The sequence below is a fragment of the Spodoptera frugiperda genome, chromosome 6 (genome assembly GCF_023101765.2).
Source record: "Spodoptera frugiperda isolate SF20-4 chromosome 6, AGI-APGP_CSIRO_Sfru_2.0, whole genome shotgun sequence".
NCBI classification, from domain to species: domain Eukaryota; kingdom Metazoa; phylum Arthropoda; class Insecta; order Lepidoptera; family Noctuidae; genus Spodoptera; species Spodoptera frugiperda.
This window is the reverse complement of record NC_064217.1, coordinates 7,280,093-7,296,749: the sequence shown is the minus strand read 5'-3', so window position 1 is coordinate 7,296,749 and position 16,657 is coordinate 7,280,093. Positions and strand designations below refer to the sequence as shown.

At 36.1% G+C, this 16,657-nt stretch overlaps 1 protein-coding gene across 5 annotated transcripts in view; it reads left to right on the top strand.

Annotated features, from left to right (window-relative positions):
* Positions 1 to 16,657, top strand: part of LOC118267555 (uncharacterized) — a 54,799-nt gene that overhangs the window by 20,160 nt on the left and 17,982 nt on the right. The window contains exons 2-4 of one of the 5 annotated variants that reach the window (XR_007705340.1): positions 11,994 to 12,053; positions 13,994 to 14,068; positions 14,151 to 15,721. The exons of 1 other annotated variant lie outside the window; for it this stretch is intronic. Coding sequence is in view for 3 of the 4 variants with exons in the window: in XM_035581617.2 (XP_035437510.1) it covers positions 11,994 to 12,053; positions 13,994 to 14,068; positions 14,151 to 15,149 (1,134 nt within the window). In the remaining variant the exon portion in view is untranslated. Of the gene's footprint in view, positions 1 to 11,993; positions 12,054 to 13,993; positions 14,069 to 14,150; positions 16,463 to 16,657 lie in introns of those variants that run through there. 3 more of the 5 variants (XM_035581617.2, XM_050694051.1, XM_050694050.1) reach the window with 3 other exon arrangements.

The following is a 16,657-nucleotide window of genomic DNA, read 5'->3' as shown; positions in this document are numbered from 1 at the left end:
AGTTTCATTGGCTCATTCACAACACGTAATGCTAGCTTAGACTTAGCAAACAACACAGGCATAGCATTAAGTAATAGTTATCTAGATAACCTTATGACTGGACATAGATGGCGACAGGATGAAAGTGAACCGAGTGCTGTGATTGTGATGCAACGTAGAAACACCTATGTCTAAGCAGAAGTTTCATTATTACACTATGAAGATACTTAAGGTATTGCAAATTGTATTCTATTCATCAGACGTTAAAGTGCATTTTTGAACATAAATGTTGTCTTTCTAAAGTATCAATATAGTTATAAGGTTTAGTATTAAGTAAATAAATATTCTCAAATTGTTAAGAGAAGTTTACTTGATGTAGGTCAGCATCTGAAAGGTGATTTTTCATTCCCGGTATCTAGTGAGAGCGTGTCAGGCTGTCTGCCAAGCGCAGATCTCTGATAGAGTTCACGAGGAGTCAGGAGCTGATGTATACCATGATATCGCGTTTAGCTTAGAGGATTTTATGGGGACAGTACATACTTCGTATAAATTAATAAAAAAAGTAAACTTGAGTACGTAATTTTACGAAGACTAAGTGCAAAAATAATGTGTATGTAAAAGCTTTAGCCCCAGATATCAGTACTGAAACCATTATTTATGATAATTGCACCACATTTTATCTAGCCCAACTAAAAGAAGGCTACACCTAAATCCTGTTCGTATTACTTAGATAAAGTTAGTCCAGACATAGATAAGAATAGGATACACAAGTACAAAGTGCTGGCACTAGGCAAAAGCATTTACTTAGTCGGCTTTTGTTTTTGCTGATTTAAGTACCGTTTATGCTCTAAGTGGCTAGTCAGACTCGGTAAGTAGATAATCTTTTTTTCTCTCTTTTGTTTCCCCTAATGTTCTCAAGGAAACTCTCAAAAGCCTTTGTCCGATATTTATGAAAATTGTTCGAAAAGAAATTGTATTGTTTCGCTAATTATATGCGCAGTTATTGCGATGTCTTGCGGATCTCGACAAAGGTTTGGAAGTTTTGTGTTTACATTACAAATGTTTTTGTAGGTTTTCATTTAAGAATTTAAAAGCAAGCATTGTTTATAATATTAAGTTAATAACTGGACTACGACTTAAAAGGTTAAGTATTTAGCCTCTTAAATTGAGTATTTTAGCTACTTCTAAATTAATCTACACAAAATACTTAATCAAACATTTTTTTCTCCAATTAGGTAATAACATCACTTTCATGGCCTTGCTTGAGCCCTCGCACCTCAAAATACGCAAAGAAATAGTTACGTAACATAATTAGCGAAATGGACTGAAACTGAACGTGAGTTGTGTTTAAGATCTTTTACTTAATGACAAGCTTTACTAAGCTTATATTTGTACGGCTGAGAGCCTAATGTACTCAGCTCTTACTTACATAAGCGAGGTTACATGTCCGTGACGCAACTCATTTGACATTTAACTCAAAGCCTCACCTGTATTTCTATTAAGTTCAACCGCCCGGTCGCGGACGCAATCCAATTTATTCTCATCAAAGTTATCTTATAGTAGTTTTTGTAGACCAAGATATCGTCTCTCGAATATTTTAATTCGAAAGTACCAACATAAATAAGAAGCTATTACGTTTACAAACGGTTCGGGCCTCGGCTGGCGTGACCACGCGACAAAGCGTCAGGTAGCATCGGACCGCGGCCTCTCCTAAGTAAATTGGATACCAATCGAAGCGTGACGATTTTATCTTATAAAAAAAAATCTTACCCTTTCTTTAGTATCTTTACGTAATTCCGAGCATACAATGGACAGGTCTCGGCCGTTTTTTCTTCTCGTAAAGAATAATATTATGATATTGTGAATAAATGTTACGATACCGGCGAACGTCTGCTTTTATTCGCTTTTCTGGCATCAAACCGTTACGTAGCTCCAGATTCGCGATAAAAGGAAAAGAAACCGTTCCAATTTCTAAAACAGTTTTTAAGAAAAGTGCTCTACAAGTAAACAATGCGGTGGACTGGATTTACATTCGAATGTTTTTAAACTGGAATTGGAGTGGATAGAAAAAGCACTCGGATATTGTTGACTCGGTCGTCGTATCGTCGAGTGAAGTTTGTAAGACACCGTGTTCTATTACATTAGTGATTAGCACTTCCATAAAGTCGGGCTACAAAGCGTGCTGGCCCAAAGATTTATCGCGTTGGATGTAGAACGAGTGTACTATCACCGTAAATATCCGCGTTGCGCTTCCACTTCCTCTGAACTCCTTTCTATTGATTTATAGCGAGGGTTTTAAAAGCTAACTTTTTATAAAGCAACTCCGGCCAGTTGTTTCCAACTGTCTGCAGCATCTGGCTTCTTTAGTTCAGTTTTTACTTACCATTTTAAGAACTTTGTCATTTCAAAAGTTTGTACGTAAAATGATTTTAAGGGGTGCTCGAGAAGTTGGGTGCCACGTACCTGACGGCAATACGCGCTGTGCGAAGTAAATCGCTATTCAATAGATTGAAGAACAAATGCGAACCGCGACAGATGAATAGTAAATGAACTATATTTAATCGACTTTGCAATGGGAAATTTCATTCTGTTTCTGCGACCATAAATCCTTATTAATCCTCATTTGGAAGCCGATTCAATAAGCAATAATGAAAGACAAGCCTACAGCTGTAATACCAAGGGGCACTTTCTAGCTCAGTGGTTAATATTATAAATCAAATAGTCGTGTTCTTGTCATCAGTGCCGCAATATCAAAGCTCGTTGTAGATAAACCGGGCTATTTAAAATGTTGGTTTGTCGACAGCGATTTAGCATTAAGCGCGGAGCCTACACAAACTTGTTGGTTGTGCTAAGCGTCTGAGGGCGAGTATTTTGTATTACGGTTACTTGTGCTATCTTCATGTCAGTTTATTTAGCTTAACACTAACTTAATTGGCTATAAATTAAGCGGCTGCAAGTTAGCCAGTTACCGAGTATACGGTACGCTTTCTCGTCTTGTTAGATCTGCCTATAGTAACTAGGTAAATGCGGGAACTTTATGTATGTATTGTGAGTCCCCACGGTTAGCCGTAATAAATACTCATTGTTTAGTATTCCACCGTTTAGTTCGGATTGTATGAAAATTTAAGCCCGTTTCATGTTTCGAGACATTTATGTGACTGTTACGAGTACGTAATTTCATACGACTTTAGACTACATAAAATTAAATGCCCATTCAGTGTAAAGTAATAACATTACAGTTTTCAAAGTTTTACGTTCTATTTATTTGAGAAATATAATATTCTACCAATTATTCACGACATCTGACTTGGCAATTAAATTCTAATCTGGCAATCCAATATCACAAAACAACATAATCGCGATTTCCTGGCAGCCCGCAATTGTTATTCCGAATTCAAACCAAATCGATCAGATACCATTTTGCAAATCACGTCAAGTTCAATGGAACGTCACATTCACACGCATAGGAGCCAATGTAGGAAAGCATACTATAAATGATTCATAAAGGTATGTACACACGTGCATGCTGATGCCTCCCCTAGGCACTTGCTAACACAAGATTGTTCCTAGTCGCTAGAGCTTAAAACAGGTGGAGTCACAATTAGCGGCAAAACTAGAGTACCTAAGTGTCTGATGTACGCCCACCTTAGCGACGCACGGGATGTTAGTTCGTTAAGGGGCAGAATAACGAAGAGGAACACCATGCTTTTTTTATAAAATTCTTCCTGGGTTTTAATTTTCTAACCACATCTACATTATTTATTGTAATTTTATCGCATTTCAAGTAACTTTATGTAAATGCAGAATTAATAATACTCACGTAGGTACATAGTGTTGGACACTATATTATAAATAAACGGTTTTATTGTAACCCAATGACAATGTGTATAAAATTACCATACGCATGCAGATTGCAGCTTAATCTCCTAGAGAATTTCTAAGTAAGCCATTTACATTTTGAATGGAGGTACTCGGCCTTAATAGGTCTACATAGCCCCTGCTACACCTAGGAGGGATTACCTCACTTCACGCACTCATGTTTACCTTACGGGAAAGAGAGGACTTTATGGTGTTTGTGTCCCTCTCTTGTAATTCTTTCAGCCTGTTTGTCTTGGATTAACGCATGTCTTTGCTTTTAACGCTACTGTTTGTTCGGCCGCCTACATAAATATTTGTTATTCTGTGCAGCCATTTACTAGCCGGTTATGAGCATTTTAATTGCTCTTCTTATTTTATGCTTTTGAAATATGTTCTTTGATAATTTTAAGTTATGCCGCCGACCGTAAACGCACTCGTAAAAAACATGGCCCAGTTTGTTTGAAAAAAGTGTAGCGCTAATCTCATTAGAGATCATATTCGATTTGATATGGTTACCGTTCTCATCGGTGGCTTAGATCAAAGGAAGTGCCCTTTAGATTGTGAGATCGGCCTAAGTGTTTCGTGCAACTGTACATTCGGACTAATGATATATCTATGGTTCACGTTTCTGATCGATAAGTACGTTCGTGAACAAAATATAATACTAATATGATCTAATAGAGCAATACAATGCTTTATTCAACTGCAGAGGCGGTATGCAATGTTAAATAAAATCAAATGAGTTTACAGTCAATGTAAATCAATATTTGACATATTCGTGTTTGGAATTAACAATTTTAATGTACATGCTTCTTGGTATTCGAATAATGGTGTCGATTTAATTAGTTCTGTGTTATTTATTTTCACGCAATGCAAAGCTGTTACAAAATAAACCATTCCACGAATAAAATGTTTTTCATAATATCACCGCAACGAATGTAGCAAATGTAAATAAAATAACAACGTAAGCGCTAAAATAGTGAAGTTTCCTGTCATTATTTCAGTTATATTTGACATGGAATAACCATAAAATAGAAATAAACTGATCGCATCTAACTCAATGTAAGCAGTATAAACGACACGTCACAACTTAAATCAGATACATAGCAAAACATAACCATTTCTGAGACCTCTTTACGCCTCCACTGTACTCTACGGTTGCGGATAATTTTCGCATTGCGGCAATCGGATTCGGTGCCGATATCGCTTCGTAACGGTCCTTGCATCGAGACTGCATTCTACACGATTTCCTTCTAACTTGAATCTTGATTATACTTTGCTTTATCTGAAATGAGTTCTAAGAATGCATTATGTCTGTAAAACAACAACTAAGACTGCGACTTGATCTACAACGTTTCCGCCCGATTTGCTATAAAATATTGCGATTTGTTTATGGTTCAAGATAAAGATACAGCAAATAAATTAAAGGACTTGTTTGTCAGATTACGAATGAAGAATGAAACCAGTCATCAAAATTACTTTGTCAAACGAACGTCAAAGAGGCACGCAGCGGTCAAACAATCAAAGATATTTTATATTATAGATTATTCCGATTGAATCATGGTTCGTTAGCAACCGCAACCATGCGCACATCTGTCGCATGGTCCACGGAACTTCTGAGACTCACAAAAACCGACAGCCTCGGCCCGAAAAGGATAGCGACATAAAATACGGCATTGGTTGGAAAGGGATAACATTGAATCATATTATCCCGCGGATACAAGAATGTCCTTCGTATTCGATGGATTTCGAAGAAAAATTTGATTTGGTTTAACAGAAATTGCATTAATCAGAATTCATAAGCTGTCATAAGCGATATTGTCAACGTACTGTAAATTCTATTGACTTGACGTTTCTACTACAATAATGTTATTTTTGTTACACCCACACGTTGTTTATTGTGTGCACGAATTATTTTACGAGCTCCGAAATGTTCCAAATTTAGTTAGAAATTCGAACATCTAAACCAAAGGGTTCTCGAAACTAAACAGAACATTTTAGTTTCTTGTAATCCTTTACACGTCTTTATCTCAGGGGGTATAATTTGTGACTGGGATTTGATACGAAATAGATTGGGTATTAGTAGTTAATTGTTAGTTTAACACGAAGGTTCATTGAACTCTATACGCGATATCTTTAACCCCTGTTGGTATTAGTTGGCGGTATACTAGTGACTACTACAGTGAAGTGATATAAATCAGTTATAATCTGAGATTATTTCATCAGTATAGAATTCTGAGGATGACAGATCTTATAAATTGGGATTTTTATAGTAGTAACAAATATTTTCTTGAGACGACTAATTTTAAAACGCTTTAGTATGCTATAAAAGTAGCCATTTTATTTTACATAAAGGCTTTTAATTTATCGTCGTTGTTTCATATGTCACATAGGACGGCTCCGTCCATAAAAATCAGTTTCTTTATGATATGAAATGAAATAACAAAGCATTTTTAATAATACACTCCATCATTAGAGGTCTATTCGACACATAAATCATTGATGGCAATCTTGATTTGGAATATTTAATAACATAATCGTTCAAGAGAGCAATACCGGTAGATCGGGCGAATATTGAAATGCGGGCCCACGACCACTTAACGTACGGAGCCAGTTTTCTTGTTGGAAATGTATGCTATTGTCTCCGGTAAGATATAAAATACCGATATGACCCTACGACGTCTTCGTTGCAAGAAATATTCAAGGGATACGGCCCACACTTTTAATAGCGGTTACATCATTTCCACACAATGAGAGCGCCGTCCACACCCATTCTCTGTCCGTATGATTTGAAATTATAGCACCGTTTTATTTGCTCTCAGCGCATTTATATGCGGTCGCGGAGCCGCACAATGTGCCACAATATTATATGTTAAGGCACCTACATACATAACACGCATCGGTCGGCTGCAAGCGATGTGTCGCACATGTGTCGCAACGCCCGCTCGTGTGGGAGGCAGAATGAAGCAGTAATTTAATCCTTGATTGTGTTCCCATTTAATTTATTCGCCGCATGATCAAATTTGGTACGTGTTTGTGACCATTTATATCATTGTTAGGTCGACAGTGGCAGCTTGATTTAATTCAGCTTTCTACGGAGATTTGCGGGTCGCAGCGACATTGTCCCTGTTTAAATGCACGTCTGGATAAACTGTTAAAGTGTTCGTTCCTCTGTAATCATCGCGAAATTACAGAGTACCACATGCAAATAAAGATAGTCTTGACTGGGAACGACGTTTGCTTAGCATACAATTTTATTTCCATACGTAATTATTGTAAGGGTATCTTTAGAGGGCAAGTTGTTACATTAAATGAAGAACCAATTGTTTTAAAAGCTTTAAACTGTGTGGCGGGCGCCAATCAAGATATTGACCTCATAATATAAATTATCCCTATAATACCGAGGTTGATTTTTAGATCGTCTTGCTATAATTTAAAAATAGTTTAAGGACTGCGGGATCGTATCATCATAATTATAGGCGGTCCGTCAGAGAGGCAATGCGTACAAAAACTTAATGATGCTTTAATATAACATCAATAAAGTAAATTGACAGGATGTGTTCATAATAAGTAAATGGGTCAACACTTTGATAGGAACATGTTTAGCATATTTTTGGTTGACGTAATATTATAATACTCAATATTTTAAACATAAAATAATTAATTAATTTAGCTCCTTTCAACCCAAGATGTCTGCGATAACTGATTAAAATGAATTATTTTTATGACCGTATCTTATGAATCGTACTTTTTGTGCAAGCCCACTCGAATCATATGTTTCTATTCACCCCGTTTCACATTAGACTCTTTGTTTCAAAAGTGAATAATGAATTCCGTCTCACGTTTTCCAACGACTTTGAAACATTTTATGGTCTTGTTCTAAAGGCAAGATAAAATTGTTGTTTTCTGTCAGACAATCGCAAAAAGTCGTTCAACGAATGGAACTCATGGAAATAATAATGTTGATACCTCGGCCCTTTCTACTCGAAGCGATGTGCGAGAGCTCTGCCAGTCCATATTTCATGAAAAATTCATATCTTCGTTGGTACCTAATGATGTCGATGCCATCTTTTATTGCCGCCGGCGACATATTTTTCATTAATCGTATATTATGATACTACATGCTCGCGAGACGTTCTTGCTTGATGCCTGGAAAAAAACGAAATAAAACTATGAGTATCACTAATTAGGAGGCAGGTTCCTTGATGTACGGCGTGTACACCTTTTTAAACATGGCGTTTTTATTTGTGACCCTCTTTACAAAGTTGTTTTTGTGATAGTTTAACGTTTTTTTCGTTTTACTTTTTAGGCGTACATGGTCACATGTCTACGTAGTACATAATAGGCAAATTAAGTTTAAAAATGTTGCAATGAAGTAAAATGTACTTAGATACTACTAGCCAATACAAACATATCCCCCAAATCTTTTTACTCGACGTCCCTTCCACATAGTTTTACAAAAACCAGGAAACAAAAAGGAGACTCTCGAAATCAATTTCAAGTCGGAAGCTACGAACCGCAAAAACAACATACGAATAAAAACCCGCCTGTCCTACCAAATATTTCATTTATTTTATCCGTCTGGTCCGACTAACCTACTTTCCAGTAAGAACCTGAGACCGTACGGGAATGAAATTGAATTTCTACTTGTAAAAACGGGCCGCTAATAGAGTTTACCTACACCAGTGCAAATAAAATGGCAACCGCCGTAAGGAAAGACTAGGTACACAGTAGCTGTGGACTCACATGCCGTATTAAAGCCTGATAGTTTTGACCGACTTTTATAGAGAAACGTTAAATTGAATTGAAAACTGAATTAGAACCTTGGTATTTGTATCCATTTCGTTGGAAGTGTAGCTTTCTATGGCGCGTAGTTTGGGTTTTGAAGTGTAGTTTTGGAATTCAAGAAACTAAACGTACTTACAAGAATTGTAATCTATTTCTGTTGACTATGAGTTGTCCAACCTTATGTTCCTAATATAGCTTCAAAATGTAAATACTTATCGAACTTAAATAACTTTGCAAAGACAAAGCTCAACATCCACTTACACCAAATTATATTACCATCTAAATAACAAAACAGCTCGGTTTACTCGAAGCGTATTCAATAAATTCTTTTGCTCCATCAGTTTAATCGTAATCCGCATCGGGCACTAGGTTCCCTTATTTCTTGTTACGCTCTTCAACTCTTACAATCTGTTCTGTAGAGAAATTTCATTTTTTCTTCGCCATTTGGCGCGCTAGCTTAGATTGTATTTTATCTTTATGCGAAATCATAATTCATGCTGTTTTTGCCTCTTTCGCCAACGGAGGCTGTTAGGTATTTAATGTTTTCCTCCTATCTAACTTACATGCAAATGTCGCACTCACCATTGTTTATTGTTCCAGATAACATCGCAATTTGTGTTACACTTTAATTGATTCCTACCTCTATTTTAATAAAACTCTCCGCTATTTACATTTACAATAAATCTTTTGCAGTACAAACCAATAAATCAAAAGTTAATCAACTCCAAACTACCGATTGCACAAGTGATTAATCTCGAAGATATGTCGTTAGATTAAAGGAGAAAAAGTTGTTTACATATCATATTTCGTAAGTCACTGGAATTTATTTTGTACGGACCTCTGGTTTGACCCCCAAGAGCGCGCGCTCGCTACCCACAAAACAAAATGATAAATGAAGATCATCGGTAGTTGCGCGTTACATAAACGCTGATGGATTGATTGTAAACGACCGTGTGTGCCCATCGATCGATTAGTTCCTGTTCGGCCGCAGCCCCGGGCCTGACTTATTGACGATTATCTTTAATGGATTTCTTAAACTCTTAAGTGTCGGTATGCAATATCCTGGCTCGCCTTTAAATTGTAATACATCCTTGAACCCTAATTTTCTATTCAGATTAACGGTTCACTCGAAATAACTATTAAGTCCGGTGTTACAATGTTTATCGACCCTTTTTTTTTTGATCGAAGCCCCTTTCTTGTATCTTTCTATATTTAAATTTTCCTATTGATTACATCGTTCAGTTTATTTAAGTGATCCGTTTTTGGGACGTCGTTATCCGAAGTCAAATACGGAAGATTAATTAAATAATATTCAATAAGCGTTGTTTGATTAACAAAGGGGTAATCTGCGGCGGCATCTAACACAAATACGAGGCCACTCGACGGCCTGTGTTTTCAATCACCGTCATTCGTTATTCACTCACTTCCCTTTGCAGTTGCCGAAGTATATTCACGTCGTTTTGTTTTGTTTAACTTTCATATTTCAAACTCTCAAAGACCAAGTCGTGCGATACAATATTAGTAATAATTGAATCGGTTAGAAGTTCGTTGTTTGCATATTTGGATAGGCGAAAGTTGATTATCTGTTATTCAGTAAAAGCCAGTATGGAGTTTAAAAATTAAGTAATACATTAGCGTACAGCGGAGGTGCCCTCAGCGAGGTATCTCTTTAATTCATTTGATTTATGAGGCCTATTTTCAAGTTCGGTCAGAATAAGAATGTTGTAAATATAGCGGGTGTTTTTATTGTCGGCGCATTGCGCACTCAATCTCGAGTGTATTTTTTGTTGTCATTAGTTGACGTGAAATAACACTCCTGAGCTGTAGTATCGCGGTAGAAAAAATAAATTGTGTGAAAAATTACGATGATTACATCTAATAACGGGTGGATGGACGGAGTCGTTTGATGGCCTCTGCCACAGATTGGCATCATTAGCCGCAATGATAGTGACCTAAAAGAGTAATTTTGTTTTCCTTTGCTATTCTTTGTTCGCTACTTGCTTTCTAAAGTGTTTTATGGGTTACTTCTAATAATTACAGTCGTAAATAGAAGATTGTGCACTCTGGAATTATAACTCTAGTGAATTTATCTTAATGTCAATAATAACATCCGTTCAGGAAATAGGTTATTTTAACGTCTGTGATTATGATGACGAAACAATTATATTTTCTAATCAACTACAAGTTTGTTTGCTTAATAGCTCTAAAGATGACTCTCGGAAATTGGCTGGCGAAGTAAATTACAAGAACTTCGTTTGTTTTGACTCATTTGACGGCCATAAATAACTCTTTTACTGCGACAGAAAACAGTTGAATGTCATAGAATCGGGCACAATGTTATTAAACATATTTTACGGGCCATTACATGCGATTTTCGAAAAGAAAAAATATATTAAAACAAAAATCGTCACATTCGCTATAAACTCTTCATCACGACATTAAAACGTTTGACATTTGGGCCAATGCAGTGGTTCTAAAGCTTCCCATTGGCATATCAGGCAATTAAAGCGACCGTCCAGACGTCGGCGACGGTAGGCAGATGCCCGTCACTTTTATCAAATACATTAAACAGGTTGCTTGAATCGAACATTTATTTTCTTTTATTTTTTAACCCGTACATTAAACTTCTTGAAACAGTGTTCCGATAACGAGTAATGTATTGGTCCCCCGTCGAATAATTAAACGTCTCTTTATTGAGTTTGGTCGGAATTAAAATGCGATTGCGTTTTGATTTCTGTTTAGCTGTTTGGCTATCGGATTAATGGCGGCCATATTGAATTATGATTCATTTATAAAACATATTTTAATAAATCATAATTTATTGTTCGTTTTTATATTTTGATTGCTAATTTGCTCATAGAAAAATGATATATTGTTAAATCTTTTTAAATTGTTCTTTATGATGTAATATTTTATTCATTTAAATTATAAAATAAGACAAAACTGATATTATATTGCCAATAAAAATGCAAATTAGGTACACACCTGTCAATATCTATTTCATTGTCAAAAAAACTGCATATTGAGGCTTATTAAAGGATTGATTCCATGTTGATTTTGAAATTTCTGTCTCTTGCAAATCAGGTACAACCACCTGTTTCGTCATAAACTTAATAAAAAAAACACTGTGCATAAAAATACATATTTTTGGACGCCATAAAATCACCAGGACATTAAAAAATAAATGAGAAATAAAAAATACGATGAATTTTAATAGCACACTCTACATTTTTAAATAGAAACAATAAAATTATATTATAGAGTAATAAAACGGCTATAATCGTTAGGATATTGTTTAATTTTTTATTAATTTTCCTGTCTTGTAATAAAAGTTGAATTTGAGTGACATTTTTAATGTTTGTTCACAGTTCGCCGCGCCTCGGCCTGGTGGGGAGTCCTCGTGTTTGCAAGGCCCCGACTGTTTTATGGTAAGTGGAAAAACTATCTAGATATTATTAATTTAAAGAACTCCTTAAAAAACTTACTTTACCTGTATTTACTTATAGTATCTACAAAATAGGATATATAGGATCTTCGCAAAGAATATCTAGGATCTTCTTTTAAATATTAGGCCTATCTACGTCATACTATCTACGGTGTGTCAAAAACTACAGCCGAATTTAACATTGCCGTTTATACAGACGGACAGTATTAATTGTTTCTAAGTAAGATGCAAGTAATGTCATTTGTACGTCGCTTTATGTTTGTAAAGGATACATACATTCGTCAAATAACCCACGTGGACAGTTTTCATGCTGTAGATAACATAACTACCAGCTACACCATAAACGCAGTTTTTTAAAAATTAATACAACACAGCTTTGTATTCACCCTCTTTAGTAAATAGTCAATGTATATCGCACTGTATAATTTATTATTAATAATTATAAACAGCACTTACACTCACTATAATATTTACTGTTTCTAGGAAAAAATTTAATTACCAAACGTAATAACTTATTTACTATGTTTATTTATTGTGTATGGTACTTCAATAATTATAATATTATTAATATCCTTTTTGTTATCCGGAGTTAATTGGAAAAGAGAATTAAGGTATTACCAATATCATTAAATTAATACAAATCGAACAGATACTATTGAAATGACTCACTAATAAACTTGCAGTTATTAAATTCATTAACTTCACTAAAATAGTAAATGTACATTATTAAATTTCTTCACTATATTCCCAGCAATTATAAGTTTGCATTCAGGAAGCTCGTAAAGATTTTCTAATTGGTTTTGCTGTAACATTTAATTTTAATTGCAACTTCCTTACTCTATGCATGTAGATACTACGGATTGCTGTCTGTTCACGTTCATTTTAAAGCTTCAGATAATGCTTTTCTAATATAAAATCAACAGTAAACTTCGAACATTATGATTGTAAGAATTTTTTTTATTAATGTATAGTTTTTCTTGTTTTACGACACAAAAGTCGTAAATAATAACTACCGTCGATTTCTCTTTTATCAAGCATTATTTCTTCTATCCAACAATCAGTACTGGCCTCGTTACTACTGTTTTGCTATAAATAAAGGAATGAATGACTTTTTGCTGCAAAACATCTGTGGGTTCAGTGTTAAAACCAATAAATTCCCAGTCAAAACGTGGATTCCAACGGTACCTTTTGTCAATACCAGTAATTAATAATCGCGGTTCGCCCGTTCTTATAATTATTAAAGCTTACCGAGGCGAGAGCGGCGTCAAGTTAACGTCAACTCCAACTAATGAGCGTTTCCAATGACAAATGCTGCATTCGGAGCGACGCCCTAGTCAAATTTGGCTGGATGTGTCCGTATCCTCAAGATGTATTGCTTTCTCATCAAACGAAAAAGAATATTAATAAAATTAAAGTACTTTGAATTACAAGAGTAACAAAGGAAGCATTTTTAGAAAATATTAATTAAAAAGTAATAACAGACACAAAAGTGATTAAGGACTACACAATGAATCTCATTACAATCTACAAAGAGTTTTATTTTAGATCTAAAAATACTCTTCGTTAATTGCTACTACGTTTAAGCGAAGCTATTTGAAGATAATTATGACCTATTCTTGTGAAATAAAATGTTTCTCTGTTAGTAACAATCCCGACCCATTTCTAAAAGTAATGACAAACGACTGTATCTACTCTCAAGTCGACCATCCGATAACACACTAATTTGACAAAAAGAGATTCCGTTTGAGGACACTACTTGTCTCTTGAATGAACATTAACTTTTGAATCTGTCTATGTCAGTACACACCACTCATTTGTCGTAATGACCAACGAGATAATTAATCACAGGAGTTCAAACGACTTGTTTAATTGTGACGAATTTGTGATCTGATGGTTTTGTACAACACGTATTTGTTGTTGCAGTGTTGGGAAAATTGTGAACTGCTGCAGTCCAACTACCAAGTCTGGGGAGCCATCTGCGACGAGAAAGATATTTGTGTAAGTTGACAACTTCATAAGACAAACAATAACCATATTCTTTTTAATATCAGGAATACTAATATTTCCCTTTTTGTTATAGTTCCCTGGATGCAAGATCGCGTGTGAATTCCATTCGGAAGCAGCGCGTGCGTCTCAAACTCAGCCTGTCATCCACACAAAGGGTGAGGGGGTGATGCGTGTGAGTGGAGCGCTTGCCCGCTGGCCACCGCCAGCACCCCGCGCCGCGTCCCGTCCCGTGCCACTCGTGTACGTCGTTATGCGTCGTGCCGCTGAAGGCCCCTGGCGGCAGATCATTCAAACTCAAGCTCTAGCAACTCGGGTACCTTCAAACAATGAGGGCGCCCTCCTACGAGTTCTTGTTGTCGACCCACTGGGACTTGTCACCATCTACAGTCCTGATGAAACGTGGGTAGCCCACGATACAAACACCTCCAACCATGATGAACACAAATGGACCCTAAAAGAGATTTCCCTCATTCACCAAAAGGTCTTAGTTATTGGTGAAATCGCATGGGAACCAAGAATAGCACGCGGAGTATATTTAGTTACTTGGGAAGTTGATGGTGGAGGCCTGAAAGGCAATCTGTTCACGGATTCCACCAGGGTTACTTTATCTCTGTGGCCCGATACGGTCTACCACATTCAAGTGGAGCTTGTGTCGCGGACACCGGGTGTTGACAATGAGAGGTCAGAGACCATGACTATCGACACCAGCAGAGCTCAACGCGTTTCAACCGAAAGCGTTCAGGATGTTCAAGTTAGTGAAGGGGACCGGCTGATGTCCGTTCTGGTAAGCTCTATGAGAGGGGAACGTGTACCAGAACGTTCACCTGACTCTGAACTAGTATTAGGCTGTTTATCAGCTATGATTGCATTTGGATTGGCTGTACTAGCTGCCATCCTATGGAGGCGGAGACGACGAGGAACGTTCCCAGGTACCAACGTGTACATTGGTTCATCTTCTGTTTTAAAGCGAAAGCTTGTTGAGGATTTCGCTCCAGCCGCGCATTGTTTCCAGCCGGTGCTGGTGCCAGAGACATCGACCAACGAGTCGGTGCCACGTGACGTGGTCGTGTGACGTCACAGCTTCGATATGCTGTCGGTGGAAGACCGCGTCTTCAGTTCCTAAGCATTTGGACGAACTCCGTAAAAGACAAGTAGTTCAAGTGGAGAGAAGTGCTGTTTGTGATACTCTAAAACTCTAAAAGAGAGAATAAGTGAAAGTTAAATGCATTTATTATGGAATGCCTGTAACTATACGTTGTACATTGTAATGGACTTTGGAACACTGTATGTAAATGCTGCTGTAATAAAAATTACCCATGTAATTTTGTTTGTACGTAGAGTTAGGCGATTGTAAATTAAAAAGTTACTACTTATAAATGTATTTATGAAACACAGTAAGGTTAACACCAGAAAAATTAGTTGTGTACATATGTTAAGAAAAAAATAGCAACTAAATGATAATTTTCTAAAATACGACTTGATTTATATACTGCTTGTAAATAAATAACTGTATTGCGTGTACCGGATTTCGATGTTCAATTTCAATTCGTTTTGGTATTCTAAGAAGATATTGAGATCCACCACGAGAGCATGGAATATAAAGTTTCGTTTTAGTGCTCTCGGACTGATATCGGTAAAGATGGAGTTTAAAACGAAATTTCTATTTAATGTTATCGAAGTGGATTGTTATACGGAATCAAGTTTATTAGACTAATCGGTATAAATATCTAGAACTATTTTTACAACTAGTCCTTATTATCGTTTAGTTAAACATAGTTATTAGATATATTTTACGATAATAGTTTCGATGAGGTTCTGACTCATTCTAGTGAACTTTACGACGTCTTCTTCAGCAATAAACATAATTATGTATGTATTTGTAAATAATGGAAACATTTATTGTAAAAACTTAACAGAGAAATTATATTTTTCTTGGCCTATGACAGATATTTGTAGAAGTTACGGGTGGATGTATCGATTAAGGTTTTCCCAGAAAATATGAGTTTTGATTCCATTGCTACGTACCCATACCTCTGATTGTCTTTCAGAATTTCTTAGCCATACACGTAATATTACGTACAGTGTAGTGTCATAATGATTTGTTTAAAGTTGATGTTAGGCTTTAAACACTTGTACTTAATAACTTAAGTTTCGTTTTTGTAGTGCAAAAGTATAAAAGAGACCAAAATTATATGTTATTTGAAACAAATTTTGGTTCTGTGACAACCAAAATCCGAGTAGGACGTAAGTTAGGAGCTTAATTAAATTTATTTATTTTTTTGTGATTAATTAGTACCTTCACTCGATTTTGTAAATAAACGAATTGCTATAAATGACGACGCTGATCTTTAACGTGTATAAATAAATATGTCTGCCAAATTACAACTGTGTTTTAATTTATCGACATTGTTACTGATGGCGGAAAAAATAGACGTCCCATTGTTCTCATCGTCTTTTGTCTCAAAATACTGCACAAAGAGTGTTCATCGGTGCCGGAACGGGACCTATATAAAAACTAAATACTTCGGTAATTTATATAATTTAGAGAGGACGCAAAGAATGACGGCTAACGAACGGTTC